Below are 25753 nucleotides of genomic sequence, written 5' to 3'. Positions count from 1 at the left end.
TGAACCTACACTTCGTCAGCGCCGCATTAACATGTTGGTAAGGAATTGTTGTTGTCTTATAATTATTGTCCATAATTTTTTTTGTTTTATAACAATTGCATTTGTTGTAGACCCCTCCACCGCTATGTGATTTTGAGCAGTGGATCGACACTGAGATCAATCTTGAAGACAAGGAGTTTTTGAAGTATATGATGCGCTGGGATGCAGAGAGGAAGGAGGTGTACGAGAAGAGGCTCATAGAGGAGGCTGCGGAAAAGGAGCACAAGGAAGAGGAGGAAAGGAGGCGGGTTGCTGCGAACAGGGAGGAGAGAGAGAAGAAGCTTGAGCGGGCACGCCGAGTGAAAGCAGCGGTTGAGGAGAATCTCGATGCCTTAAGGAAGGGAAAGTGGCCTTGTTGCACTCAGTAGCCATATTTAGGTTCTAGTTCTATGGTTTATTTATGAACAATATTTTCTACTGTGAGACTTTTATTATGTTGTCATGTAATAATGCACTTTAAGTATGGACACGCAATTTGTAGACGACCTATGTTTATTTTGCGATGTAATGCATTTCGAAGTCGTAGTCTCGTGAAATATCCGCAGAAAATAAAAATGGTACTTGTTAGCGAAATTTCGGCAGAATTTCCCCTACTTTTTGATGCAATCCATACAAAATTGCGAGATGAATAGTGAACATAAATACAAACACACAAGCATAGAAGCATATGAAACAAGCATATGACACATTCATAATAGAATCCACAATAGTTCAGAATGAAAGTCCATATATACAAATAGTCCATATAATACAAAGTTCGCAATAAGAACCGTCACTGCCTCCTAGTCTTACCCTTACCCCGGTGCCTGGAGTGTAAGGAGAACGTGGACGACGTAGTTTAGTGCCTACAACCTGTGTAGGCTGAGTCAAGGGAGCCTCCTAGAGCTGAGATGGGCCAAGCTCCTCGACCCTCTGCTCATCGTCGTCGTCCTCTTCCTCGGATGCAATTGATTTCGAAACTAAGGGGCCTTGGCTAGACGTACCGACGCCTCCTTCGCGTAGGGATGGAACATGCACGTCTCGCATCGTGGCAGTCCTGCAACCACAACAAGCAGCGGCACGGCGAAGCCGATTTGACAGTCGCTGCAGTAGTAAAAACTAGTTACACGAAAGAAGAATGTAACGTATTAATAAAGTATTAGAAAGAATAATTTGAGACTTACCTCTAGGAAGCTCCGCGTCTCGGGGTCCGTAACTCTAGGACGGAAATGCTCTATATCTCTAACCGAGCTTTGGAGGGTACGGCCCTGCAACAAATGACTAAGTCACTAAAGCAATAAATGATTTAGTCATTACCTTACTTACACACTAAGTCACTAAATGACTAAATGATTAAGTCAGATGGTCACTAAGTCCTTATCTAACTAACTAAATCTCTAAGTAACTTAACATAGAACATAGAAAAGTGAAGCAATTATCTTACCATCCTATCCAGGATTGGTCCTGCCTCCACCTGCCTTCCAGCACGAGTACTCTGATCGTACATCGTGTCTTCATCGTCGGATGAGTGGATATCGGCGTAGTCATCTTCCGTCCACGCTGCCCTCAGCCTGTGACGCGTCGCACCTTGGTACCAAGTCTGATATTGCCTGTACTCACTGTTTGTGTGCGGCTTGTCGTTCTCGTCCATGTTTTCGTCGAAGTCCTCCCAATCGTCAATGTACGCCTGGTGGAACGCGGCCCACTCGGAGACCTTCCGTTTCTTCTTACGATCCACGCTGCACGTCACGTTACATGTTACTGCTAGGCAATATTTAGTTACTGGTATTGAAATAATTTAAATACGAAAAGACTTACTTATGTAACTCCACACTAGTGGAGGTCGCCGGTGGTGGCCAAATCTGCCTCATCCCAAATTGCCGTGCTACTCGATCCGGCAGGTGGTACTCGACAGCATAGAAGCATATAAGAGGGCACTTCATCCTGTAAAGATCTTCGTCCAACCCACACACGAAACTAAGGGTAAAAGGAAGTGCGTCCTCTCCTTGGTAAGGCTGCCAATTTACCTGCAACATGACAAAACAAGATGTTAGTTGTTATACTGAAAGATTACAAAGCATGTTAAAAAAAAAATTCACTTACACTATGAGCCGTGAGCGCGTCTATCTCGTTGATGTAATCCAGGTACGCGCGGTCTAACCTCGTATGGCTAACCTTAACCTTATCCCAAATATATGCCCATGTCGGTTGCCGTCTCGGCATCTCACCTGGGAACCACGGTCGACGCGGCATAATCTCGAGACGACCAACAGGAAGACGGGCCCACATCCATAACTGCAATAGATAGACACACCCACCAACTGACGTGGAGCCCGCAGTCCGACGGCACGCCTCGCACAGCTGCCGGTATAGAAAACACAGCACAGCTGATCCCCAACTATAAAGACGTGCCTGGTGCCAGTCAGTGAGGCAGTGGATCCACATTCAAGACGCAGTGTCACCTGTAGCGTCTGGGAAAAGAACGCAGGCAAACAGGTGCAGGATCCACGCCCTGCAGTAGTACCCAACTGCCTCTGTATCTGCGTCCTGGGGGCACTGGCCGAAGTGTCCCGCAGCCAGGAGATTAGGACTCCAGATGTTTGAGTCCCCTGCTCGTCAACCTCTCGCCCAAGGAAGGCTGCCACTCGTGCTCTCCAACCCTCTGAGATGCACGGTCCAGTCACTGCCCACCCGCGAATCGACATACCCAGCATCTTCTGACAGTCCTGTAGGGTCACTGTCATCTCTCTGAATGGCAGGTGAAAGCTGTGAGTCTCGGGCCGCCACCTACATTTTGCAGGAATATTACTTGTTAACATAAGTAAGGACATAATAAATTGAATATGAACGGAGGAAATAGAAATAAAGTAGTACCTGTCAACCAACGCAGTTATAGCCGCTGAGTTGAACTTGGGCATCCCACGACGAACCTGATACGAGATGACATCTAGGCCCGCCATCTCTAGCAAAAGGAGTGTAGCGGTCGTCGTACTGCAGCGCCAAAAACCCATCATGGGCTCTAGAATGAAGGAACGGAAGAACCTGCATGCAAACAAACCGAGTCAGACATTTCTTAGAAAACAAGACGTGGACGCTTCCAATGCTTGAATCATGAATTGTAGATTATTACCTGCCCTTCCGCTATGAGACGACCTCGGTGGGTCTGGTCGTACGCCTGGTCTAGAAGGTGGAAGTGCGCCATCCTACAAAAAGACAAAAACAAATAAGATTAGTAAACAATGAATCATGTAACTAGAGATGTAGAAACATAACCTCCATGAATAAAATAAATATGAAGTAACGAAAAGAGCTACTAGTCGCACCTCACTAATCTGCCAACGGCAAGTGCGTGAATTATGGCCCAATCTACCGCACTTGCCGCACTCGTTCTGTTCTGGATCAGCAAGAAAACGTGTTGCTCTACCACGCCTCGTTCTTCCGGATACCTGATCCATAGTCATGTTATGCCTCATCCGCTTCCTTGTTCCACGTTTGTTCCAACGGTAAGCTGGATCCGCAACATATTTTGGCCCATCATATGGAGGCCACTCTCTAGGATCCCAGAAAGGCACGAAGCGGGGGCTCCATGTCCGCACAAGCGTGTCTACGCTGAACTCATGAGGTATCATGCTCTCGATATAAAAATTGCGATGCCTAGCTGCTGCTACTAAATGAGAACATACGAAGTGGTACTGCCTTGGCCTACCACAAGTGCACTTGAAATCTTGGAGGACTACCACATGTATCCTCGACTCTCGGATCTCGCCGTCGGACGTTGTACCGCCCCTATGCTCGACCTGATAAGTCCCTGAGCCGAGATCAAAACATTGCACCTCATGTGTGGAAGCTCTTTCATTTGCAATGATGAGATGTCTCTTTGGTTTTTCAGCCCATCTCTCCCCAGCAATCTGCAACGCTTCTGCTTTTGCGTGTCTTTCATTGAACCACGCTACAAGCCTGTAGAAGGTGAATTCAACGATTGCGTTCACAGGCATACCACATATCCCCAATAACAACTTATTGAATGACTCGGCCATGTTACTGCACTGAAACTCGTACCTCCAACCACCGGTGTCATGAGATCTAGTCCACTTATCCAAATCTCTCATCAAACCAGCGAGCCATTGTCTACCTTCTGCATTTGTTGCGGTCCTTACCTGCTCCAATTTGCGCTGAAAGTAATAGTCCTCAAGCTGACGAGCAGCAACTTGAAACAGATCAAAGTTATCCTTCACACCATCCTTCCGAAGAAGGTTCTCCGCAAGGTGCCGAGTGCACCAACGATGATGCAAAGGTGCATAGCCCTCTATCTGCTCTTGCACAGCATGAAGTATGCCCTGATGCCTATCGGATATGACGCCAACCTCCCTGCCAGGACCAACCGCATGTATCCGGACTAGTCTTAAGAACCATCCCCAACTGTCATTGTTCTCCCTCTCAACCAATGCAAATGCCAAAGGAACCAATATATTGTTTGCGTCACAAGATATGGCTATAAGAAGTGTGCCCCTGTATTTGCCAATCAAAAACGTACCATCAATAGAGAAAACAGGATGACAGTGCCTAAAGGCTTCCACAGACTGAGGGAAGCACCAGAACGCACGCCTGAATATCTGCCTCCCATCGTTCCAAGCATTTGGCTTTGGGATGTACTCATAATGCATGCCTGGATTCACCACTTTAATTGCATTAAAAAGCACTGGTAGCTGCTCGTACCCAGACTCCCAATCCCCATAAATCATCCTTCACGCTCGCTGCTTAGCCCTCCAAGCTTTACCATAAGTTATCACATAACCTCCATAAATCTCCTCAACAGTTCTGATAATTGTTCTCACTTTCATGTTGGGTTGTTTCTTCAATATTCCCATCAACCGCTTCGCAATGAGGGTAGATGTTAGCTGCGGATGTCTCACTGTAAGCTCATGGTCAGCACAATTGTGTGGACCGACAACTTTTGTGATCTTCCACTTCCCGGTGATATTTTGCTTCCTTGCACAAATCCTCCATGGGCACCGTTCCTTGTCACACACAACTGTGTAACGGCGCTCCGCATATGAATGCAACACTTTGTACGGTCTCTTTCGTATCACCGCAAAAGCTTGCAACCATCTCTTCAATGCAGGAAGGTCCTTAAATACCCTTCCCTCCTCAATAACCATACTAGGACTAGCTTCAGGAGCTTCTAGGAGCTCATCATCACGTCCTTCTGCAAACGCCTGATCGGAAAGAGTAAGATCGCTAAACTCGTGAACTATCGGATCACGATGTCCAGGGAAGATACGCCTGAACATCTCAATATCACTCTCTGTCATCTCTCCAACAGAACGATCATCATCAGAATCAAGATCCACTCCCATCTCGTATGCATCTTCATCATTCAAAATTTCAACACTATTAGAGCCACGCAATCCATCTTCACATCCACATTTTCTGGAATATCTCCTGCGCCATCAAGTACAAATATGAGTAAAGAATAACGTGATGGAACGAATGGATTATCTCTCAAACGGTAAGACACTTACTCGGATCATTCTGAGTGAAAAGGAACTCATTAGGAGAGTCCGCCACATCATCAACAATCCGACAACCATGTCCAACTACTTCATTAGGGGCAGATTCAGCATCAGGAATAGTAGGTGCAACATCCACGTCCATAACAGGTTCTGGGACGGGAGGATCGAAGTGTGCCCGTTGACCCATTGGTCGGGAAAACTGACGAGGATTTGGATCAACTCCCACCCGACGAACAACCACTTCAACACTTGGGGAATGACCATTCATAACCGTCCTCATATATTTTTCCCATTGGCCTGCACACCGAATTGGGACCATCTTCTTTTGAATGTTGAGAGGGGAACCTAGGTGAAGTATACCCTCGACTGTGATTTCATCATCTTCATGACAATGTAACTCCTCGCGAGCCCTTGCAAGCAACTCACTAAACGAGGGTTTCTCATCAAATATGACAACCTCGCACTGCATGCCAACAAACTTAACACATCCATATTCATCCCTTTCCACGGTGCCTCCGTGATATATGCTCACTACGTTCTCCATCTAGTATATCAATATAACGACGCACAATTCATTTAGTCCATGATAAATCAAACATTCTAAGTTTAGTATGAAATCAGATAGTATCAATTGACTACTAACTACTAAATACAACTAACTAACTATGTCACCTATACTAACTAGCTATGTCACCTAATATTAACTATGTCACCTAATATGTACATATGTACTTAACTATACAACTACTTAACTAAATATCGTAATAACTAGTTTACTATGTAAAAACCTACAAAATTATATTAGTTTTCATATCTAACAATTCTATCTATCTGTCAATTTATCTATCAACCTATTTTATCTAACAATTCTATTTAACTATTCTAATTTATCAATATAACTATTTTATCTAAACCTATCTATCTAAATTATACTACAACTAATTACCTTCAGTTGTGGTGGGAGCAGGAACAGGATGGGAGGTGGCCTGCCCGGCTGGGAGCGGGCACAGGGTGGGGGCGGCCGGCCTTAGGCCACGGCGGGCGCTGGGGCCCGGCCGGGGGCACCGGCGGGGCGGGGCGGCGTGGCTCGGGCCGGGCGGGCCTGGGCGGGGCGCCGGGCGGGGCGCGGCGGGCCGCCTCCGGGCGCCGGGCGGGACGGCCGGGCGGCGCGCGGCGGGGTGCCAGGAAGGGCACGGCGGCTCCGTTCGGGCGGGTGGGGCGGCCGCCGGGCGACGAGGGCGCCTGCGGCGGCGGCCGCGGCGGACTTCGAGGGAGCCGGTGCGGGTTGCTGAGATGCGAATAGATGCGAAATCAAACCGCGCAAAAGGAAGGAGCCGGGCGTTAAGGTAAAAGGCTTGGTGCCAGGGAGGCTGGCGCCAAGCCTTAGCGTCAGCCTCCCTGGCGCCAAGGCTTGGCGCCATAGATCTTGGCGCCAAGCCTCGGCGCCACGTCAGGGTACCGGCGCCACGTCGGAGGTGCGGTGGGGGACCTTGGCGCTAGGATGCCTGGCGCCAAGACGTTATACCATGGCGCCAGCCATCCTGGCGCCAAGCTAAAGGTCCATTTTCGGAATTGGTTTCGCCGGGACCTATTTGTGAAATTTTTTCGCGAAAAGGGCTAAAATAAAAAAAAGTCGGCAGCCAGGCATGCCGTTGAGGCCTTTGTTTTCAACGCCGAAGTAAGCTGAACACATTTCAACCCAGAACGAGCTGACAGCTGAGATTTCGAATTCCAATTCAAATTGTGCTTGCGTGTTTATATGTTTTAAAATTCTATCAACAAGGCAAAAAAAAAGTGCCTATTTTCCGTACATTTTGGCAGTAACTCGTGGACCTGGAGTTCGGCGGCGTCCGCGGGCGAACTGCATAACTCCAAGTATCCATCGAGAATTCTAATCGTAGTCACTCGTCGGAAAGAGACACGAGGGCCGGGCGGGATGCTCAGTCTCGGTGCCCAGGTCTCGCCGCTGCCCTCATCCCCTCCCCACGCTCCCCTCCTCTACTCCAGACCCTCCTCGCCCTCGCCCACCGCCCCCGCCGCGGTCGCGGGCGCCGCCTCCGCGCCTCGCTCACTCTGCTTCCTCGGCCGCAGCCGCAGCCGTAGCCGTTTCGCTGCGGAGCTGACCCGGAGGCCCACCATGGCCGCGGCGATCTCGCTGGAGGCCGGCAGCGGCTTGGCCCACGACCTAGGGTCAGCGGCCGTCACAGCGGGCGTCGCCCTCGCGCTCCTCAAATTCTACGAGGAGCTCGCCAAGCGCGGCGTCTTCGAGGAGGTAAGCGACCTTCGTGTGAGCCCTCCCTTCTGCGCCTATCTTCGCCGATTATTGGTGGGACCGCTGGAGATGTTCTATGCGTGTGTGCTTGATAGTAATAGCGTCGGAGTTTCCAGTGAGTAGTACTAACAGTAAGGAAGCCACTACTGCATTACGTTAATTTCCTGTGAACTGTGCTCGTTTGAAGTACAATTTGCATGTTCAAACTACACAATGGTTCGTGGGCTCGTTGCTGCTGAAGTTACAGAAGCCGTGAGTATCGCATCAATCATCATCACTGTCAGTCCACTGAAATACTACGGTGCTCCGTACTCGCGTCAGAATCTTCTGTGACCAGTACTGAAGGAGGCCAGTGCTTCACTCGGTTGTAACTCCAGATTCCAGAATGAGTTGTGAACTGTGAATTATGCTTTTCGAAAGTGCAATTTTGGTCACAGTGAATGGAGTGAGTCATTTATTTTTTCTTGCTTTTACATAAGTTGAGTATCACTGCAATGAGGTATTGCAGATTTGCAGTAAACTTATTGTTCAGGTGACACAGGACAGGAGTTCTGCGCTGCCAAGTGCTAAATATTAGCTGTGCCTTTCAGAAGTATCTGTTTGGTTGTTACTGTGAGATAGGATATTTTTAGGTGAAATTGGTGATGAACTCGTAGTCAAATCCCACACAAATAACCTTTGGTAAAAAGATATTGCTTAGTGCTGAATGATGAGTTTAAATATTTATTTTCAGTTACTAACGAGGGTTCAGCGGCTATCATTAAATACATTTAGAAAGAGTGGAAAAAACATTGTGTTGTTACCAAAAAACAAAGCTTTGTGAACCTTTTGGACTTATGCCGCAGTGCACCCTGTTTTTCAACTATTCCAGGCTGACTCAAAGCGCAGTATGTAATGAAAAATGCATTTTACTTTTGTGCAGAAACTCAGCAGGAAACTTGTTCATATAAGTGTTGGGCTGGTGTTCTTGCTGTTTTGGCCTCTTTTCAGGTAATAACATCCTCAGATGCCCAAGTTATTTTATATCATCATTCTAGTGTTCATATTCTGACATTCCATACAGCTCTGGAACATATGCTCCTTTCCTTGCTGCACTAGCACCAGGGGTTAATATTATAAGGATGTTTCTACTGGGGATTGGACTAATGAAAAATGAAGCTATGGTTAAATCAATGAGCCGCTCTGGAGATTACAGGTTCAGTTACAAATACACATAGTTGGTCATTTGATACGGATTTTTCTCAGACCTGTCCTTCGTATGTTGATACTTCAAGTCGTGGCCCTCTAGTAACTGAAATGTTCTCTTGAACGCAGGGAACTTCTCAAGGGCCCACTGTATTATGCTACCACTATAACTTTTGCCACTTCTGTATTATGGAGAAGCTCACCAATTGCTATAGCACTTGTCTGCAACTTATGTGCTGGGGATGGTATGTTCGTAGATCTGCATTTGGCACTTTCAATCCTAGAATAAACCTTTCATTTGCAGCATAGTTTGGTAGTCCTTCACATAGTTGTTGGAAACTGTACGACACTAATTTGCTCCTTTTATTTCTTGATAAAAGAAAAAATTCCTATTTCTGCATATTCTAAATGGCTTCATACTGCAAACATGAATATTAATTAATTACTCCTGTCTATGCATTCCCAGGTATAGCTGATGTAGTGGGGAGACATCTAGGTAAAGAGAAGCTTCCATACAACCCCAATAAATCATATGCTGGAAGCATAGCAATGGCGGTCGCTGGTTTTCTGGCTTCAGTTGGGTAATGTCTGATGAATTACTGAATTCTTGATTGCATCTGCTTCTTTTAGAATCATTCAGTTTCATATTGTTCAGGTACATGCATTACTTCCACACTTTTGGTTTTATTGAGGAAACATGGTACATGGCGTTAGGCTTCCTTGTGGTGTCTATTGCTGCTGCACTTGTTGAATCACACCCAATTAGCACAGAACTGGATGACAATTTGACGGTTCCCTTAACATCATTCCTAGTTGGTAGCCTCATTTTCTGATGTTTAGCCTCTAAGGGCAGGGAAGATGTTTTTCTGTCTGTTCTAACATGTAAAAGATTACAAACAAGTGTAAATTGTGAGAATTGTACCTTGAGAATAATGAATATATTTCCCGTTTATTAACCAGCATTACATGTCTTAATATCTCCTGATCCTATACCCAAGCGATGCACTGGATCTGTTCAACTACCATCAGTTTCTCTGATCGAGGAAGCTAGGGTTTTGTTATCCTAGTGACAGCTGACAGGCTCTTTCTACTGCAAGATATCAGTTCCCTTATATTCTGATAACTCAGAGAAGTTTAAATCAAGTTGGTAGGTTGTTAATCCAGGAATGCCGTACTAGAGGTAGACATGCCTCCCAGCATTTCTGTAACCTGGCTGGTACCGAGCGTGCCTAATCACTTCTTATCAACTCCATGTTGGCCCGTTGGGACTTTCATTTGCGCATTTCTGTTGGATCATGGATCAAATCATTACCCTATTGAGAATTCGATCCTTGGATTTCGGCACAGCATACATCTGTGTGCCAGATATGCTTCGCATAATCCAAGTTGTGGTTACAAAACTATGATGGTGACATGCTGGTAGCAATGGGTGGCGGCTGCGATCCAATCCCTGGCTGTTTCTTCATGCTCACCCTAACACACAAAAAAAGGTCTCCATTTCGAGGATCTTTGAACTGGGAATATACAGAATGTTCCAATTGCATCTTCCATGGCACCAATATTCAGAGTTCAGAGCTGCCCGGTTTGACCCGTAAACCGGCTACTGTTCCCCACATCTCGTCCCCACCAGACGTCGTCATCGGTTCAAGCGCGCGTCACGTCTCACGAGCTCTGGCCCAAGCGTAATCAAACCCAACCTGCACTAGATTACCCCAGAAATCACCATCTCAGCTAGGGATCGAGCGCTATTAAACGCCCACTTCGCTCACCATTGTTCACGTACCCCTTGCAAAGCTTTTGCTCCAACAAGCAGAGCCAATGCACTTCGCGTCCACGAGAATGGCGTCGCCGCCGGAGCCGGGGCCGTACATGGCGGACCTCCCGGCGGTGCCGGCGTGGCTGAACAAGGGCGACAACGCGTGGCAGCTGGTGGCGGCCACGTTCGTGGGCCTCCAGTCCATGCCGGGGCTCGTCGTGCTCTACGGCAGCATCGTGAAGAAGAAGTGGGCCGTCAACTCCGCCTTCATGGCGCTGTACGCGTACGCGTCCACGCTCATCGTCTGGGTGCTCGTCGGCTTCCGCATGGCGTTCGGCGAGCGCCTGCTCCCGTTCTGGGCCAAGGCCGGCCCGGCGCTCACGCAGGACTTCCTTGTCCGCCGCGCCGTGTTCCCGGCCACGGCGCACTACGGCCGCGGCGGCGTCCTGGAGACGCCGCGCACCGAGCCGTACTACGCGGAGGCGTCGCTGGTACTGTTCGAGTTCGAGTTCGCGGCCATCACCCTGGTGCTGCTCGCCGGCTCGCTCCTCGGCCGCATGAACATCAAGGCGTGGATGGCCTTCACGCCGCTGTGGCTGCTCTTCTCCTACACCGTCGGCGCGTTCAGCCTCTGGGGCGGCGGATTTCTCTACCAGTGGGGCGTCATCGATTACTCCGGCGGATACGTCATCCACCTCTCCTCCGGCATTGCAGGATTCACCGCCGCCTATTGGGTAACTAAACTCGTGCACACAGAACACTTGCTGCGTCCTACACTCCCACTACATAACATAACTATCAGTATTGAGTACCAGCTCACAACATGATCCTGACAGGTGGGGCCAAGACTGAAGAGTGACAGGGACAGGTTCTCGCCGAACAACATCCTACTCATGATCGCCGGCGGTGGTCTGCTGTGGCTGGGCTGGGCAGGATTCAACGGCGGCGCGCCGTACGCACCCAACGTCACAGCGTCCGTGGCCGTGCTCAACACCAACGTCAGCGCCGCGACGAGCCTCCTGACCTGGACCTGCCTCGACGTCATCTTCTTCGGCAAGCCCTCGGTGATCGGCGCCGTGCAGGGCATGATGACCGGGCTTGTCTGCATCACGCCCGGCGCAGGTAACATCATGCGCTTTCACCACTCCAAACCATCACCCGCGTGCTCTGTTTTGGCAACATGCATATGATATGACGTTGCCTTTGCGTGGCGCAGGGCTGGTGCATACGTGGTCGGCGATACTGATGGGCATGTCGGCCGGGAGCATCCCGTGGTTCACCATGATGATCCTGCACAAGAAATCCTCCCTCCTCATGAAGGTCGACGACACCCTGGCCGTGTTCCACACCCACGCCGTCGCGGGCGTGCTCGGTGGCGTCCTCACGGGGCTCCTGGCGACCCCGGAGCTCTGCGCCCTCGACTCCCCCATCCCGGGCGCGCGCGGCGTCTTCTACGGCGGCGGCGTCGTGCAGATCGGCAAGCAGCTCGGCGGCGCGCTCTTCATCACCGTCTGGAACCTGGTGGTCACCAGCGCCATCCTCCTGTGCATCGGCCTCTTCATCCCGCTCCGCATGCCCGACGACCAGCTCATGATCGGCGACGACGCGGCGCACGGCGAGGAGGCCTACGCGCTATGGGGCGACGGCGAGAAGTTCGATGTGACGCGCCCGGAGACGACCAGGACCGGCGGTGCCTCCGGCGCCGCGAGGGAGGACACGGTGGAGCAGCGGCTGACTAGCATGGGTGCCAGAGGCGTCACCATTCAGCTGTAGCTCTTCTCGTTGCTTGACTGACCGTTGGCCCTGGGCTTTCTGAGATCTTCGCCTTGCTTGTTTCTTTGATGTTCAGTGTTAGCAGATGTACGCCGTCGTACTTTATTTTCAAGTTGATCAGATTAGTTTGTTTAGAATGAACTGAACTTTGAATATTTATAATGGTCGATGTCCTTCATCCTTTATGGCGCAGTGCTCGTTAATTTTATCAATTTTGTGCTAAGTCAAAATTTTCTAAGTAGTACCAAATGTATAGAGGAAAAGCTATACGTTGCTCCTCGGGTGATTCATGAGCTCCCGTCACTTATTTTGCACCATCCGATCTGACGATCTGTGGTGCTCCTTGGCTTTCCCGTCAGATGCTGTTGCTGCGCGCTGCCTCCTGCTGCTTGGAAGGATATCGTTCCGGCCTTTATTTCTGGATAGTGCTAAACTTTAGAAGTGTCACGTCGGATGTTTGGATGCTATTAGAAGGATTAGGAGTGTCACATCGAATGTTCAGATGCTAATTAGAAGGACTAAACATGAGCTAATTATAGAACTAATTGCAGAACCCCTATACTAATTCGCGAGACGAATCTATTGAGCCTAATTAATCCATGATTAGCACATGTTTACTGTAGCAGCATATTGTCAAATCATGAACTAATTAGACTTAATAGATTCATCTCGCGAATTAGACTCCATCTGTGCAATGGATTTTGTAAATAGTTTATATTTAATACTCCTAATTAGTATCAAACATCCTATGTGACAGGTAGATCACACTGCTGGATCCATGTGGCGCCGTTCCTGAATGTTCAGAGGCCCTCCATATGCTGTACCCTACGGGTAGATCAAGGTGGTAGAGGGACTAGCTTCTTTCCATCACTCCTGCTGCTGCCGCTGCAGCTGCGCCGCTCTCTGCCGAGCACATAGCAGCTGCGAAGCAGCGCTCCAACCAGGCCAAAGCAGCTGCAAAGCATCTGAGCAGGCAGGCAGGCATCTGACACATCGGACATCTGAGCAAGAGAGCGACAGTCCTGCTTTCAATAGGACTCTGCGTGCGCTTCCATATACATTAGCATTCTTTTACACTATATTAGTAATTAGTAAGTAATTTATGGTGACATTATTATTGTAATTTCAATTTATATATGTGTAATTTTAAATCTGTGTAAATTTGCATATTTTGAAATCTGATTGGTATTTTTGCATTTGAGGGTTTTCTCACAGTTAGAAATAATTTGTTATCTGACTGACTATAGTAAAAACTTGTTAAGTTGTTAATTTTGCCTTTTGCATGTTAATTTTGTTCTCTTTTCTGCATCAATTTGTTTACTATGTGCTCAACATAGTTGTTTCTATGTTGTTTTTGCTAGCAATTATTTTTCACCGTGTGATCCAAATTTGATGGTGTTGAAATCCAGGTGATAGCACCTCTGCCAGAATGTAATGTGTTTTAGCATTTACAGTTTGAATTTCATTAATTTACAGTGCTTTAGTGCCTGTAATTTGTTTAATCTTGTCATGTAAATGAGTTGCAATTTTTTTATTTTGAAATCTGATTTGTACATTTGCATTTGAGGGGTTTCTCACATTTAGAAATAATTTGTTATTTGGATGACTATAGAAAAATTTGTTTAAGTTTATAAATTTGCCTTTTGCATTTTTTTCTTCTCTTTTCTGCATCAGTTTGTTTACTATGTGCTCAGTTTAATTGTTTTGTTTTCTACATCTTTTGATTAGGATCCTAGGGTCATAATTTTCAGGTGACAGAAGTATTTGTAACACCTGGATTTTTTTTCTTCAAAACAGGGTGTTTTCCACCCTCAAATTACCTGGGTGATTGTGGACACAGGAATACCCGGGTTAGCAGTAGACCCACCCATAGATAAATATACCAACATCAGCAACATCAAATGGTTTTTATTAGACTCATCATAAAACATGTCTTTCTATTGCATTCTTTTGGTTTATTATAGATATCAACATATTTTCTATAAAAAATAGTTAAAATTGGAAAAATTTAACTTGGAATAACACTCTAAATATATCTATGTTTTAAAGGGAAGTTTCAAAAGTTCACTATTAAATTCTAAAAATACTAAATTGCTAAGAAATTCAGTAACACAGAATCCTTCAGTTTTAAACAAAAGAGAATGGACGCAACAAGAACCAGGGCTACTGGAAGAAGAGGACCGTAACAAATTGACATTGTGGAAAACAGGATTCTCTGCCTCCTGAGTTATCGACAACGTCAGGAAATTTTGAGGAAATCAGGAGCAAAAAACTCATGGAGAAGAGAAAACGGACACGGAAGCTAAAAGAATACAGTTCACTTGGGCTTCCCTGATTGACCGGCCGGAAGCCCCCGGTTCCCACCGGCCTGCCGGTGGCTTATGCGGCTCACGTACTTTTCCCCAAAAAATTTCACCAACCACCGGTCACGGGCGTCGCGTACATCTATTAAACCACGCCGGCGAGGAGCCGCGTCGCGGTGCACACCAGCGTCACGCCGCGGTTCGCCGTGGAATTTCATCGGCTGTACACCGTGCTCCGGCGACCGGAAATGGGCACGCCTCCTCAGCCAGGCCCCTACGCGCCCGACCTCCCGGCGGTGCCGGCGTGGCTGAACAAGGGCGACAACGCGTGGCAGCTGGTGGCGGCCACGTTCGTGGGCCTCCAGTCCATGCCGGGGCTCGTCGTGCTCTACGGCAGCATCGTGAAGAAGAAGTGGGCCGTCAACTCCGCATTCATGGCGCTGTACGCGTACGCGTCCACGCTCATCGTCTGGGTGCTCCTCGGCTTCCGCATGGCGTTCGGCGACCGGCTGCTCCCGTTCTGGGGGAAGGCCGGCCCGGCGCTGGCGGAGGGCTTCCTCGTCGCGCGCGCGTCGTTCCCGGCCACGGTGCGCCGCGGCACGGGCGGGGCGCTCGTGGCGCCGCGCACCGAGCCATACTACCCGGAGGCGTCGCTCGTGCTGTTCGAGTTCGAGCTCGCCGCCATCACGCTGGTGCTGCTCGCCGGCTCGCTCCTCGGGCGCATGAACATCAGGGCGTGGATGGCATTCACGCCTCTGTGGCTCCTCCTCTCCTACACCATCTGCGCCTTCAGCCTCTGGGGCGGCGGATTCCTCTACCACTGGGGCGTCATCGACTACTCCGGCGGATACGTCGTCCACCTCTCCTCCGGCGTCGCCGGCTTCACCGCCGCCTACTGGGTACGTAAGTGTCTACGGTCTCACGGCCGGCGTGGCAAAATGCAGTTCCGGTCATCGGGATTTCGTAAGATCTTGCCGTGTGGTATGGTCGTTAGTCGGGACTGGAGTAGGTGAGCCCGTACGCGGGAGCATGCAGTCAGCGGTAGACTGTCGCATCCTAGCCAAGTGTTGATCAGCGATGAATTGAAATTTCTCTTGGTACTTTGTAGGACAATGAACTTAACCAAGCGATGTGCGATTTGATCGAACTGCTGACAGGTGGGCCCGAGACTGAAGAGTGACAGGGAGAGGTTCGCGCCGAATAACATCCTGCTCATGATTGCCGGCGGCGGGCTGCTGTGGCTGGGATGGGCCGGGTTCAACGGTGGCGCGCCGTACGCCCCCAACATCACAGCGTCTGTGGCCGTGCTCAACACCAATGTCAGTGCCGCGACGAGCCTCCTGACCTGGACCTGCCTCGACGTCATCTTCTTCGGCAAGCCCTCAGTGATCGGCGCCGTGCAGGGCATGATGACCGGGCTTGTCTGCGTCACCGCCGGTGCAGGTAACATAATTCTTTTGCTCGAATCGTGATCCACCTGGTCTGGAGAAGTGCATTGTAAATTACATGCAACGTAGTGGTATCTAAATTAAGTGAGAAAAAAGAGTGGCCAAAATTTAAATTATGTGCTAGGAGCTTCTAGTTGAATTGGTTACCTCCTCTACATTTTTTTAGTAACTATAAGAATTTGGAATTTACAAACTTGAATTAATTTGCACGGCACACATGTACGCAGGACTGGTGCACACATGGTCGGCCATACTGATGGGCGTCTGCGCCGGGAGCGTGCCGTGGTTCACCATGATGATCCTCCACAAGAGGTCCGCCCTGCTCCAGAAGGTGGACGACACCCTCGCCGTCTTCCACACGCACGCCGTCGCGGGGCTCCTGGGCGGCGTCCTCACGGGCCTCCTCGCGACACCGGACCTCATGGCGCTCCACTCCCACGTCCCGGGCGCGCGCGGCGCATTCTACGGCGGCGGCGTCGCGCAGGTGGGCAAGCAGCTCGGCGGCGCGCTCTTCGTCGTCGCCTGGAACGTCGTGGTCACCACGGGCATCCTCCTGGGCGTCGGCCTCTTCGTGCCGCTGCGCATGCCCGACGACCAGCTCAGGATCGGCGACGACGACGCGCACGGGGAGGAGGCCTACGCGCTTTGGGGCGACGGCGAGAGGTTCGACGTGACACGCAATGAAGCGGCGAGGACCGGCGCGTGGGGTAACGGCGGCCGGGAGGAGACGGTGGACCACCGGCTGGCCGGCATGGGAGCCAGAGGTGTCACCATTCAGTTGTAGCAGCACACTCCAAGGTAGCGGATTAGCAGAAGGGGCATGTTTTGCTGCTGTAAAGCCATGGTGCTCCGTATTGCTCTGCTAAACTGGAGATCATTTTGTCGAAGAATATAAAATTTGAAGGATAACTAAATGTAACATAAACAAGACTTTCACAGTTTATTCTTTGTTAATAGATATTTTTTACACTATCGTATTAAGATTTGGCCAGGCTCGTAAGCTCTGCTAAATCCACTTCGTACTGGTAGCATTGGACGACCAAACAATGGTTACTCTTATCTTTGCTTTGGGCTAAATCCAGGGGAAGCTACGATCAGTCTTCTGAACAAAAAAAACAGCATGTATATGATACAAACTCATACACGGATGAGCTAGTGCTCCAAAGGATCTGGCCAGGTATGACCCTTGCAGAAACCAACCATGACAGTGGGTGCAGATTGAAATACAAGCCTCGAATGAGCGATGCATTTCACACGGTATCATTTGGTAGCATTCACAGGCAGTGGGAACAGCAGAAGGCATCAAACGTGGTGCATATACACAACACCTTGCTGCCTGCAAAGGAATGTCCATAGTGATCTCACAAGGTCCATGATACATTGATAGCTTCATCTGAGCCTAGTCGAACTGCTCCCAGTCAGTGTTGACTTGGGTCGAAGAAACACGTGGTGGGGGAGCGCTCAAGCTGCCCATGCCATTCTCAAACGTCTCCCACTGCGTCGTCACTGAAACAGCTTTGTTGTGATCGCTAAAGGGGTTAGCATTTCTAGCTTTCAGCTTGTCCAAGGTCTCCACGATGGACTGAACACGGCGCACCTGAGATGACGAACACAAAGCTATATCAGGCAACTGCTATCATTTCCATGAGAATGTATTTTATTGACTGAAATGATATGGGTTTTTTTTTCCGTAGAGATCAACACTAAATTCATAACCATAGATTGACAAAAAGTTATACACATGCATACAACCTGATAACCATATGGCATACTCAACCAACAACTTGTGCTAATGAAAGTTCCAAAAATAACTCCGAGCAATACTAGATTATGCTTCAAAATGCATAATGCATTAGATGAATTAACATTTTCCTCTATGTTATTCAGTATAGGTTAAACCAGAAAAATAGCAGGTATGAGAGGAGATTGCACAGGCTATAATCTAACTTCTTTATGCTTGCACAATTTTGAAGTTAATGTTGGATACTTGGTCATAATTGGAATAACCTGAGGATTTATATAAGATCATATCAAGGGTCTGTTTGCTCTTAAGCAACAAAGCTGGTGTAGAACCAAAAGTTAGGACGAAGCAGCCAGCTAGTCCCATGTTCTTTGTAATTAATAGTCCTTTTCCACGAGGGGCCAACAGATAAGGTCAAACTAGCAAAATAGACCATGAAGATTTATGAACTAGAAAAGTCAATACACTGTCTATAGGGAAAGTGGGCAAACATATCTAGTTCACTGCTTCACTACGCAAAAAACTAGTCATCAGAAGGCCTGTTCAAACTAGTAGCCACCATTACTCCTGAAACCATACTGCAGGTTAGAAAATCTACAGGATAGAAAAGTCAAATGCTTGACATAGATTTTCAAGGTTCACAGATAACAGTGATCACCACTAGATGCAAGGTTAATCGTTTGAGGCTTTATGCAGTCCTCATTCCTAGGAATAGGATACATACATATGCCACTCATCCATTACTTCAGGAACTAACAACTGGTACTGGGGAGTCCTCTAGCGCACCTTGTATGAATATAAGAGAAAGATACTATTACGATTTCTACTTCAGCCAGAAAAAAAAGGAAGAAAAATGACTGTAAGATAAGGTCATATCATGTACATGAATAAATATAATCTAATCTTGAGAGCATTGCATTAAAATGTTTCAGCCCTAGTGACGCATTCTCATCAAACATGTAGCACGCGTGAAAATAACAACAGGAAGTGTTTAGTTGTCTACCTCAGCCTTCCTCTGCGCCCTTGCTTCTCCTTCAGCTTCAATGCCATCAAGTTTCAGAAGCTGCATCATAAGCAGCTCCGTCAAGACAACAAATTCTTTATCGTCAACCTTTCTCCCTCCAAGCACGCTCTTCTCTAAGTCACACACCTATAAAGAAGAACAGCATCGCTGCATCAGCACCAGAAAGCATACAAGACATTATTGTTTCAACAAATCAGAAGGAATGTTCCTCCACCTTAGCAGAGAGCTTATCCACTTCAGCTCTGACACGAGCAACAGCCTCACATGCCTTCATCATGCTCTCATCCATAAACACTGGCTCAGGCTTCTGCTCCATGGTGGCAGGAGCAGGCTTCTCAAGCAGAAGCAATTTTGCACCATCCTTGACACCTGCTGCGTGCAGGAACTCACTATCACTCTTCTCTTTGCCACGGAAGAAGAGCCTCTGCCTCTCAGGTTCCACGCCAGTAGTCTGAACAAGGATTCTCTTCAACTCACCTTCATAAAAGTTAGAATGTGCTTACTATGATATAGTAATTCAGCACCTTCAAGCAACCAATGCAGAAGCAACAATCATTTAAACAGGTTTAAATGTTATTCAGGGATAATAATTCAACTTTCAAAAGCAAAATTGTATATGATTGACTGCCAAAATTAATGCCACTCAAGCTGGTAAAGAGCTCAGATATACACGACTGCCCTAGCCCCTAGGCGATGTAATGGTTTGTCCTATTGCCCATGAGGATATAAGCCAACGCCTGTCTATTGATTTGATCATCACAGATTCACAGCTAACGAGTAGCTATTAACGTAACAGTTAAGCCCTATTATTTGTGAACCTAGTGGTGAACAACAAGGCTCAGGCTAGCTAGTACAGCATATAAGAAGTAGGGAACACAGAGATAGATCATCAAACCTCAAAAGGATTGGTACGAAAAGGTAACTTGTAACAGTTACTCATAATGTTACCGGAGCAGGTCATGATCAATTCATCAAGTACACAAGCACTTTTGATATTAATATGAATATGAATATTTCAGACCTCTCTGCTCTTCATCTAGACTGGCCTACTTATGAAGTCATCTAAATCAATCGCTGGAGAACGAACCGAATAATGGAGAACGAACATAATTATCTTCGATTGAGTAAGAAAAATAAACTCATCCACTAGATTACCAGTTGACCGCTCAAGATCCAAACCCGAGCTTCAGCAATGCGAATACGCGACAGACGGAACGGAAGAGATCAGAAAACAGAGGGGGGGGGGGGGGGGGGGGGGGTGCGTAGCGTACCGAAGGTGGCCTGCGCCGGCACGAGGACCTCGCGGAAGGTTGCGCCGTGGGAGACCCTGATCCTGATGGCGGGGCCGGCGGCCTCGCCGTCCCTGCGTTGCACCAGCATCCCGCCGGGCCGGACCTCCCACTCGCCCTCGGCGTCCCTCCCGCCCGACGACCTGCTGCTCATCATCCCGGCCTCGTCGGCGACGCCTTCCTTTATCGGCCTCGTCGGCGACCGACCAACCGCGCTGAACGCGAAAGCGACGGGGTGAGGGAAAAGGTTTGGTGGCGCGTGGCTTTTGCGAAGGGTGGCGGGGCGGCCTCCCGGGTGCCTTCCCTCCCGGAGAAGCAAGGGAGGAAGGCGGTGGGGATTGGGGCAGGGGAGGGGAGGGAGGAGTTGGTGTTGGGTTGCAGGTGGGTGGGAGTAGGATTTTGCGATTTGCGGAGAGGTTTGCCGCAAGTACACACGGCTTTGGATTCTCGCGAGGTGCGGGACGATGGATGACGGACGATGGCAAAGGGGAACAGAACTGGGTCGGCTCGGGGTGGATGTCGTGTGCTGCTGCTGACTCCGCCGTGTCCGCCGTGGATAGGACGGTCCCCCCGAGGAATTGTGGGTCGGCGAGGACCGGGACAAGCTTGGGACCTTGCTTGGGCTCAGCCGCTCAGGAGGTGGGCCGGCCTGCCTCGTGGCATACTCGTGGGCACTGCTGAAATCGGTGGATGGGTCGAGCGCCGAGCCGAACTCTCCACAAGACGCCAGTCGCCAACGCAGCTGCGCAGGTACTAAACGGGATTCGTTAACTGCTTCGACAGGATGAGGAGTGAAATTTGGACGATAGCTTCATTTTTTTAAAAAAAAAACAGGAGGGGTTCAGAACCCTACTGATTAATTATATATATAAAGAAGTAAGGTTCAACAAGAGGAAGACAAAGAAGAGGCCTAACAAAGGGAAAATAAAAAGAAAAAAAGAGGAGAAAGAAGGGAGGTCGAACAGGCAAACAGAAAAAAGAAGAAAAGCATAAAGGGATTGAATCCAGTCTTCCAGCCAAGGTTGATGTCTTGGTTTGATCCTAAGCAAGAGGTCTTTAAATTCCGAGATGAAATTTCGTTTGCAAGACAAGCTGAGAGGATCAATATTGTTAAACATCTAGTTGTTTCTTGTTGTCCAGATGCTCCACGCCATCAAGATTATAATCTCCATAAAAAACGACATTCCCAATTTCCCTTTTAGTTGCTCTATTATGTTCAAGATCGACCTTGTGTGTACATATGTAATCCCAATACTTCTCCAACAAGCTTTTGTAAAGTTGTAGCGGAAAAATAAGTGGTATGCCGTCTCTCTTTTTTGCCTAATGCAAAGCTAGCAGTGGTAAGACTCAAGGGCCATCTGTCTTCTTCTTAGAAGATCTCTCGTGTTTAGCCTATCCATGAGCAATAACCAAAAGAAGGTTTTGTGTTTTTTCTGACATTTTGATTTCCACAACCATTGAATGCTTGGTGTACATTCCTAGTACCCAAGCGGGGCCCAAGTCATAAGTGCATGTCCCCACACAGACAAATCGTTATTTCGAACGCACTAATCTTGTTTGCAGAAAAAGTTGTGAAACCATCACGTAAATTACTTCAAGTTTGCCGTTCTTCCTGTAAGTTTTTGTGTTGGACGTCCACATCCTGCTCAGTTGTATTGAAAAAGAAAACACCCCAGTGCCTACGTTTTAACCGAATCTACTCGTTTTCATGCCTTTTTCCAACTGTGTCACCGATTTTATTTTTCAATGCAACTGACGCTTATTTATCACGTTGCATTGAATTTTATTTTTTATGCAAATTACGAAACTTAGGGTAACACCATTTAAGCTTCGATCGACAATTTTTTTTCGATCTCTAAAGCGTGCCTAGATTATACTCTAAGAGGCAAGTTTTTTTAAACAAAATACTCTTAGAGGTGTCTAATTTAAGCCAAGACCATATTGATGATGTGTGATTTATAAAAAATTCTTGAATCACTTAAGCATGTGCATTGGCGTCGCATAAAACTGAGTAGGGAATGAGCATTTGCAAAGAAATGACCTATAGGAGAAGTCTAGTGACTTATTTCTTCCGTTCCGAAAAGAATGCAGTTCTGATTATATATGGACAAATGTGTGTTTAATAACATAGCTAAAATTGTATTCTTTGTGGGATTGAGGGAGTATGAGTTTTTCTTTTTATAATTTTGCCTTATCTGCAACATATTAACACGCGAAAGGTACATGTGCCGGCCATGCACTGAATAGGCTGCCAAGCGGGTAGGGATACCAAAACCACGATGGTTTTTGTCAGGTGCGACTAATCCACCATGCCATGCCGTTTTCTTTCTAAACAATTCTGGCAAGCAGCAAACACGTGAACTCCGTTTCTGCATACTACTACTATATATGTCCAACTCTTTATCACAAGAAAAAGCGTACCTTTCAGTTTATTTTCTACTCCCTCCGTTTCAAATTATAGGTCGTTTTAGTTTTTTAGTCACCTAGATATAGTATATGTCTAGATGCATAATAATATCTATAAATCTAGAAAAGTCAAAACGACCTACAATTTAAAACGGATGGAGTAAAAGAGAAACATGCGTAAAATGTACGGATTCAGTGTGTTTAGTGTAACATCTATGTGCCCTCAATTTTAAACCCAACCTTAACTGCTTGCTTGGTGATCATATAAGCAGGGCCTGTTAGCAGACTCGAAGTGGAGTGCTTTAACGCGGAGATATCTTAGGGGGTGTTTGGATCTCCGGGCTAAACTTTAGCTCCTGTCACATTGAATGTTTGGACACTAATTAGGAGTATTAAACATAGGCTAATTACAAAACCAATTTCACAACGCCTAGGTTAAATCGCGAGACGGATCTACTGAGTCTAATAGTCCATGATTTGACAATATGGTGCTACAGTAAACATTCGCTAATGATGGATTAATTAAGTTTAATAGATTCGTCTCGCGATTTAGCCTAGGGGTTCTGCAATTAGTTTTGTAATTAGCTCATGTTTAATCCTTCAATTAGCATTCAAATATCCGATGTGACACGGACTAAACTTTAACTTAGAATCCAAACACCCCTTAGACAAGAATGAAGTGTGGTATGCTTCGTGGAGAAGTGTTGTATGTCCCTCGAGAGGGTTGCCGTTGGCGATAGAATAGAAATCTGACTCCAATACAATATACTAGTGATATCGGTGGATTAAGAATAATTGGGTCCCCCGGAAGGTCATGTGTTCAGTGGTTGGCGTGTATGGTGGGAAGGGCGGCAAGGCCGGTGGCAGGTCGGTGGAAGACGACGACTAAAAAAACATGGGAACGGGAGCATAGCACCATAGAAAAAACAGGGCTACGAGATGAACGTTCTGATCCTCCATGTTTGGTTTCTGAGCTAGCTTGGACCTGCATACTCCGTACCTGAACTTCGACCTTATGCTGGTTTCTGGGTGTTTGGATACGAGGTGTTAAACTTTAACAGTATCATATCGGATGTTCGGATGCTAATTAGGAGAACTAAACATGAGCTAATTATAAAACTAATTGCAGAACCCTGTGCTAATTCGTGAGACGAATCTATTAAGCCTAATTAATCTATCATTAGCAAATGGTTACTGTAGCACCACATTGTCAAATCATGGACTAATTAGGCTTAATAGATTCATCTCGCGAATTACACTCCATCTGTGCAATTAGTTTTGTAATTAACCTATATTTAATACTCCTAATTAGCATTCAAACATCCGATGTGACGGGTGTTAGATTTTAACACCTTGTACCTCAATGTGTGCCCCGGAGCCTGCCGAACCGTGCGCCGAAGTTGCGGATCACCGCATGAAGGCCGCCGGCCCGCGGGGGTTTGAACGGATGGATCCCGCGACGCGATGATTACAGGCAGGTGTGGGGAACGGCCGCCGGCCGTACCGCTGGCGCAGTCGAGGGCGGGCCATGACCATGAGCGTTGGGCACCGTGTCGCACGGTGGCCAGGCAGACGCGAGCGAAATCTTGCCGGCGCGCCGTCCGCGTGCAGGCGCGCGCACGAACCGCGCTCACGGCCGGCGCACGGCACACGGCACCAGGAGACTTGCACGCTCGGCCGAGCCTGCAGCCAGCAGGCGCGCCCCCAGCGCCATTTCCGTCAGCGAGCCAGAGAGCGAAGAAAGGGTTCGATCAGAGAGTAGAAATTCGCCAGCGAGACAGTGAGCGGAGGACTCGCCACTGGAGAAGACACGAGACGGGGAGTGCGTACGGGGCGTGGTGACGCGACGGACGGGACGGGCACGTACGCGACTGGGCCCCGCGCGCGGCCGGCCGGGCCTTCCTTCCTATCATGAGCTCATGAGCGCGCCTGCCCACTGCCACACCGCCCCTGCTCAGATCTGAAACGGCACTGCGCTGGCGCAGGAAGGAGGGGTCGGGACTCGGGACTCGGGAGCAGGTAGGGGGCGATCCATCCATCGCTGTGCCTCACTGCTGAACCGTCAGCCACTCGTCCCCCCGCCCGGCCACGTCGCGTCGCACAGTCACCCTACCCACGCAACCTAGCGATCGAGCGTGTGTGTACCTGCACAGGAATGTCACATGGCGATCTATTCACCTCACGCCCCCTGCCCTGCCCTCGGCTGCCCCTGACGCGACGCCCAGGGGTCCGTACGCGTACGGACCCGGGTTCTCGCGGAGAGACTGGGCTCCACGTACACTCCCCAACCCCATCGCGCGCCAGGCGGCCACTGACCGTTCACGCTACTGTTCCAACCCCCGGGACGTCACGGCCAGTAGAAGTTCGGTGCGCGTGGTAGGTATTCGAGAGCAGGCGGTCCATGATTGGGAACCCGAGCTTTCCACAACGACGGGATCACGCTAATCCTCACCGGACAATCCTCAAACCCGCACGGGTTTCCATTTCCATCATCCAACGCTTGGGTGATGAATTGATGATGGTAAGGGAGAAACAACAAGGCCTTGTGCTCGTGTGCTGCTTGTGCACAACGGAATTGATGGATCAGCAGCAGCCCATGCAGTGCAAGTACGCGTGCAAGAAAATCTGATCTCTCGAAGATGGTCATCTCACTGCGCCAGAAAGCATTTATGCTCGCGGCTAGAAAAGGTTTGTGCGGGTATCACACCCGCTAACAATCTTGAGCCAGCACAAATACCGTCTGTATTGGTGGGTGCTCGCGCATCAGCATAGACTGCTCTATGCTAGCGGGTGACATTAGTCACCTACCAGCACATATACTTTTTGTGCTGGCAGTGTGGTTACATCACCCGCGGCACAGATGGTTTCTATACCGGTGGATGCTTACGTTGTCAGCTAGGTGTATTTTTCCATTCAATATATTATTTACCGTGTGTCGGGGATAGATCCTCATTACCCGCAGGGAAGGACGAAGACGAACTCCTACTAGATTCTCTGTAATCCTAATAAAACTCATACCATGTAA

The 25753-nt window shown here is 48.4% G+C and overlaps 4 protein-coding genes and 1 pseudogene across 4 annotated transcripts; 3 read left to right on the top strand and 2 right to left on the bottom strand.

Moving 5' to 3' along the window:
• Positions 1 to 998: 998 nt before the first annotated feature.
• On the bottom strand, positions 999 to 5824 carry LOC140222910 (uncharacterized; annotated as a pseudogene).
• Positions 5825 to 7427: 1603 nt separating this feature from the next.
• On the top strand, positions 7428 to 9950 carry LOC117857107 (probable phytol kinase 2, chloroplastic). Its single transcript, XM_034739603.2, has 6 exons — positions 7428 to 7803; positions 8726 to 8793; positions 8867 to 8998; positions 9118 to 9233; positions 9455 to 9569; positions 9644 to 9950. Exons 1-6 carry the CDS (start codon positions 7468 to 7470, stop codon positions 9819 to 9821), a joined length of 945 nt encoding a protein of 314 aa, XP_034595494.1. The 5' UTR covers positions 7428 to 7467; the 3' UTR covers positions 9822 to 9950.
• Positions 9951 to 10087: 137 nt separating this feature from the next.
• LOC117857105 (ammonium transporter 2 member 2) lies at positions 10088 to 12702 on the top strand. Its single transcript, XM_034739601.1, has 3 exons — positions 10088 to 11478; positions 11581 to 11866; positions 11961 to 12702. Exons 1-3 carry the CDS (start codon positions 10807 to 10809, stop codon positions 12515 to 12517), a joined length of 1515 nt encoding a protein of 504 aa, XP_034595492.1. The 5' UTR covers positions 10088 to 10806; the 3' UTR covers positions 12518 to 12702.
• Positions 12703 to 14862: 2160 nt separating this feature from the next.
• On the top strand, positions 14863 to 17240 carry LOC117857106 (ammonium transporter 2 member 3). The gene is made up of 3 exons (XM_034739602.2): positions 14863 to 15719; positions 15978 to 16263; positions 16496 to 17240. Exons 1-3 carry the CDS (start codon positions 15069 to 15071, stop codon positions 17050 to 17052), a joined length of 1494 nt encoding a protein of 497 aa, XP_034595493.1. The 5' UTR covers positions 14863 to 15068; the 3' UTR covers positions 17053 to 17240.
• A 246-nt stretch (positions 17241 to 17486) lies between these two features.
• On the bottom strand, positions 17487 to 20800 carry LOC117857108 (BAG family molecular chaperone regulator 4). The gene is made up of 4 exons (XM_034739604.2): positions 20305 to 20800; positions 19248 to 19510; positions 19013 to 19159; positions 17487 to 17865 (listed from the first exon to the last, which is right to left on the bottom strand). Exons 1-4 carry the CDS (start codon positions 20477 to 20479, stop codon positions 17668 to 17670), a joined length of 783 nt encoding a protein of 260 aa, XP_034595495.1. The 5' UTR covers positions 20480 to 20800; the 3' UTR covers positions 17487 to 17667.
• Between the last annotated feature and the right edge of the window lie 4953 nt (positions 20801 to 25753).

The sequence above is a fragment of the Setaria viridis genome, chromosome 5 (assembly GCF_005286985.2).
Source record: "Setaria viridis chromosome 5, Setaria_viridis_v4.0, whole genome shotgun sequence".
Lineage (NCBI taxonomy): Eukaryota > Viridiplantae > Streptophyta > Magnoliopsida > Poales > Poaceae > Setaria > Setaria viridis.
Note: the sequence above shows the minus strand (reverse complement) of the source record. Positions and strands in the feature narration are given on the sequence as shown.

What these genes read in the sequence shown, in the direction of transcription:
- LOC117857107 (XM_034739603.2), top strand. Translation starts at nt 7,468, where the DNA reads ATGCTCAGTCTCGGTGCCCAGGTCTCGCCGCTGCCCTCATCCCCTCCC. An exon ending in AGCGCGGCGTCTTCGAGGAG is followed by an intron (nt 7,804 to 8,725) that starts GTAAGCGACCTT and finishes ACTTTTGTGCAG; the next exon opens with AAACTCAGCAGGAAACTTGT. An exon ending in CTGTTTTGGCCTCTTTTCAG is followed by an intron (nt 8,794 to 8,866) that starts GTAATAACATCC and finishes CATTCCATACAG; the next exon opens with CTCTGGAACATATGCTCCTT.
- LOC117857105 (XM_034739601.1), top strand. Translation starts at nt 10,807, where the DNA reads ATGCACTTCGCGTCCACGAGAATGGCGTCGCCGCCGGAGCCGGGGCCG. An exon ending in GATTCACCGCCGCCTATTGG is followed by an intron (nt 11,479 to 11,580) that starts GTAACTAAACTC and finishes TGATCCTGACAG; the next exon opens with GTGGGGCCAAGACTGAAGAG. An exon ending in CTGCATCACGCCCGGCGCAG is followed by an intron (nt 11,867 to 11,960) that starts GTAACATCATGC and finishes TGCGTGGCGCAG; the next exon opens with GGCTGGTGCATACGTGGTCG.
- LOC117857106 (XM_034739602.2), top strand. Translation starts at nt 15,069, where the DNA reads ATGGGCACGCCTCCTCAGCCAGGCCCCTACGCGCCCGACCTCCCGGCG. An exon ending in GCTTCACCGCCGCCTACTGG is followed by an intron (nt 15,720 to 15,977) that starts GTACGTAAGTGT and finishes AACTGCTGACAG; the next exon opens with GTGGGCCCGAGACTGAAGAG. An exon ending in CTGCGTCACCGCCGGTGCAG is followed by an intron (nt 16,264 to 16,495) that starts GTAACATAATTC and finishes ACATGTACGCAG; the next exon opens with GACTGGTGCACACATGGTCG.
- LOC117857108 (XM_034739604.2), bottom strand. Translation starts at nt 20,479, where the DNA reads ATGATGAGCAGCAGGTCGTCGGGCGGGAGGGACGCCGAGGGCGAGTGG. An exon ending in GCCGGCGCAGGCCACCTTCG is followed by an intron (nt 19,511 to 20,304) that starts GTACGCTACGCA and finishes ACTTTTATGAAG; the next exon opens with GTGAGTTGAAGAGAATCCTT. An exon ending in TGGATAAGCTCTCTGCTAAG is followed by an intron (nt 19,160 to 19,247) that starts GTGGAGGAACAT and finishes TCTTCTTTATAG; the next exon opens with GTGTGTGACTTAGAGAAGAG.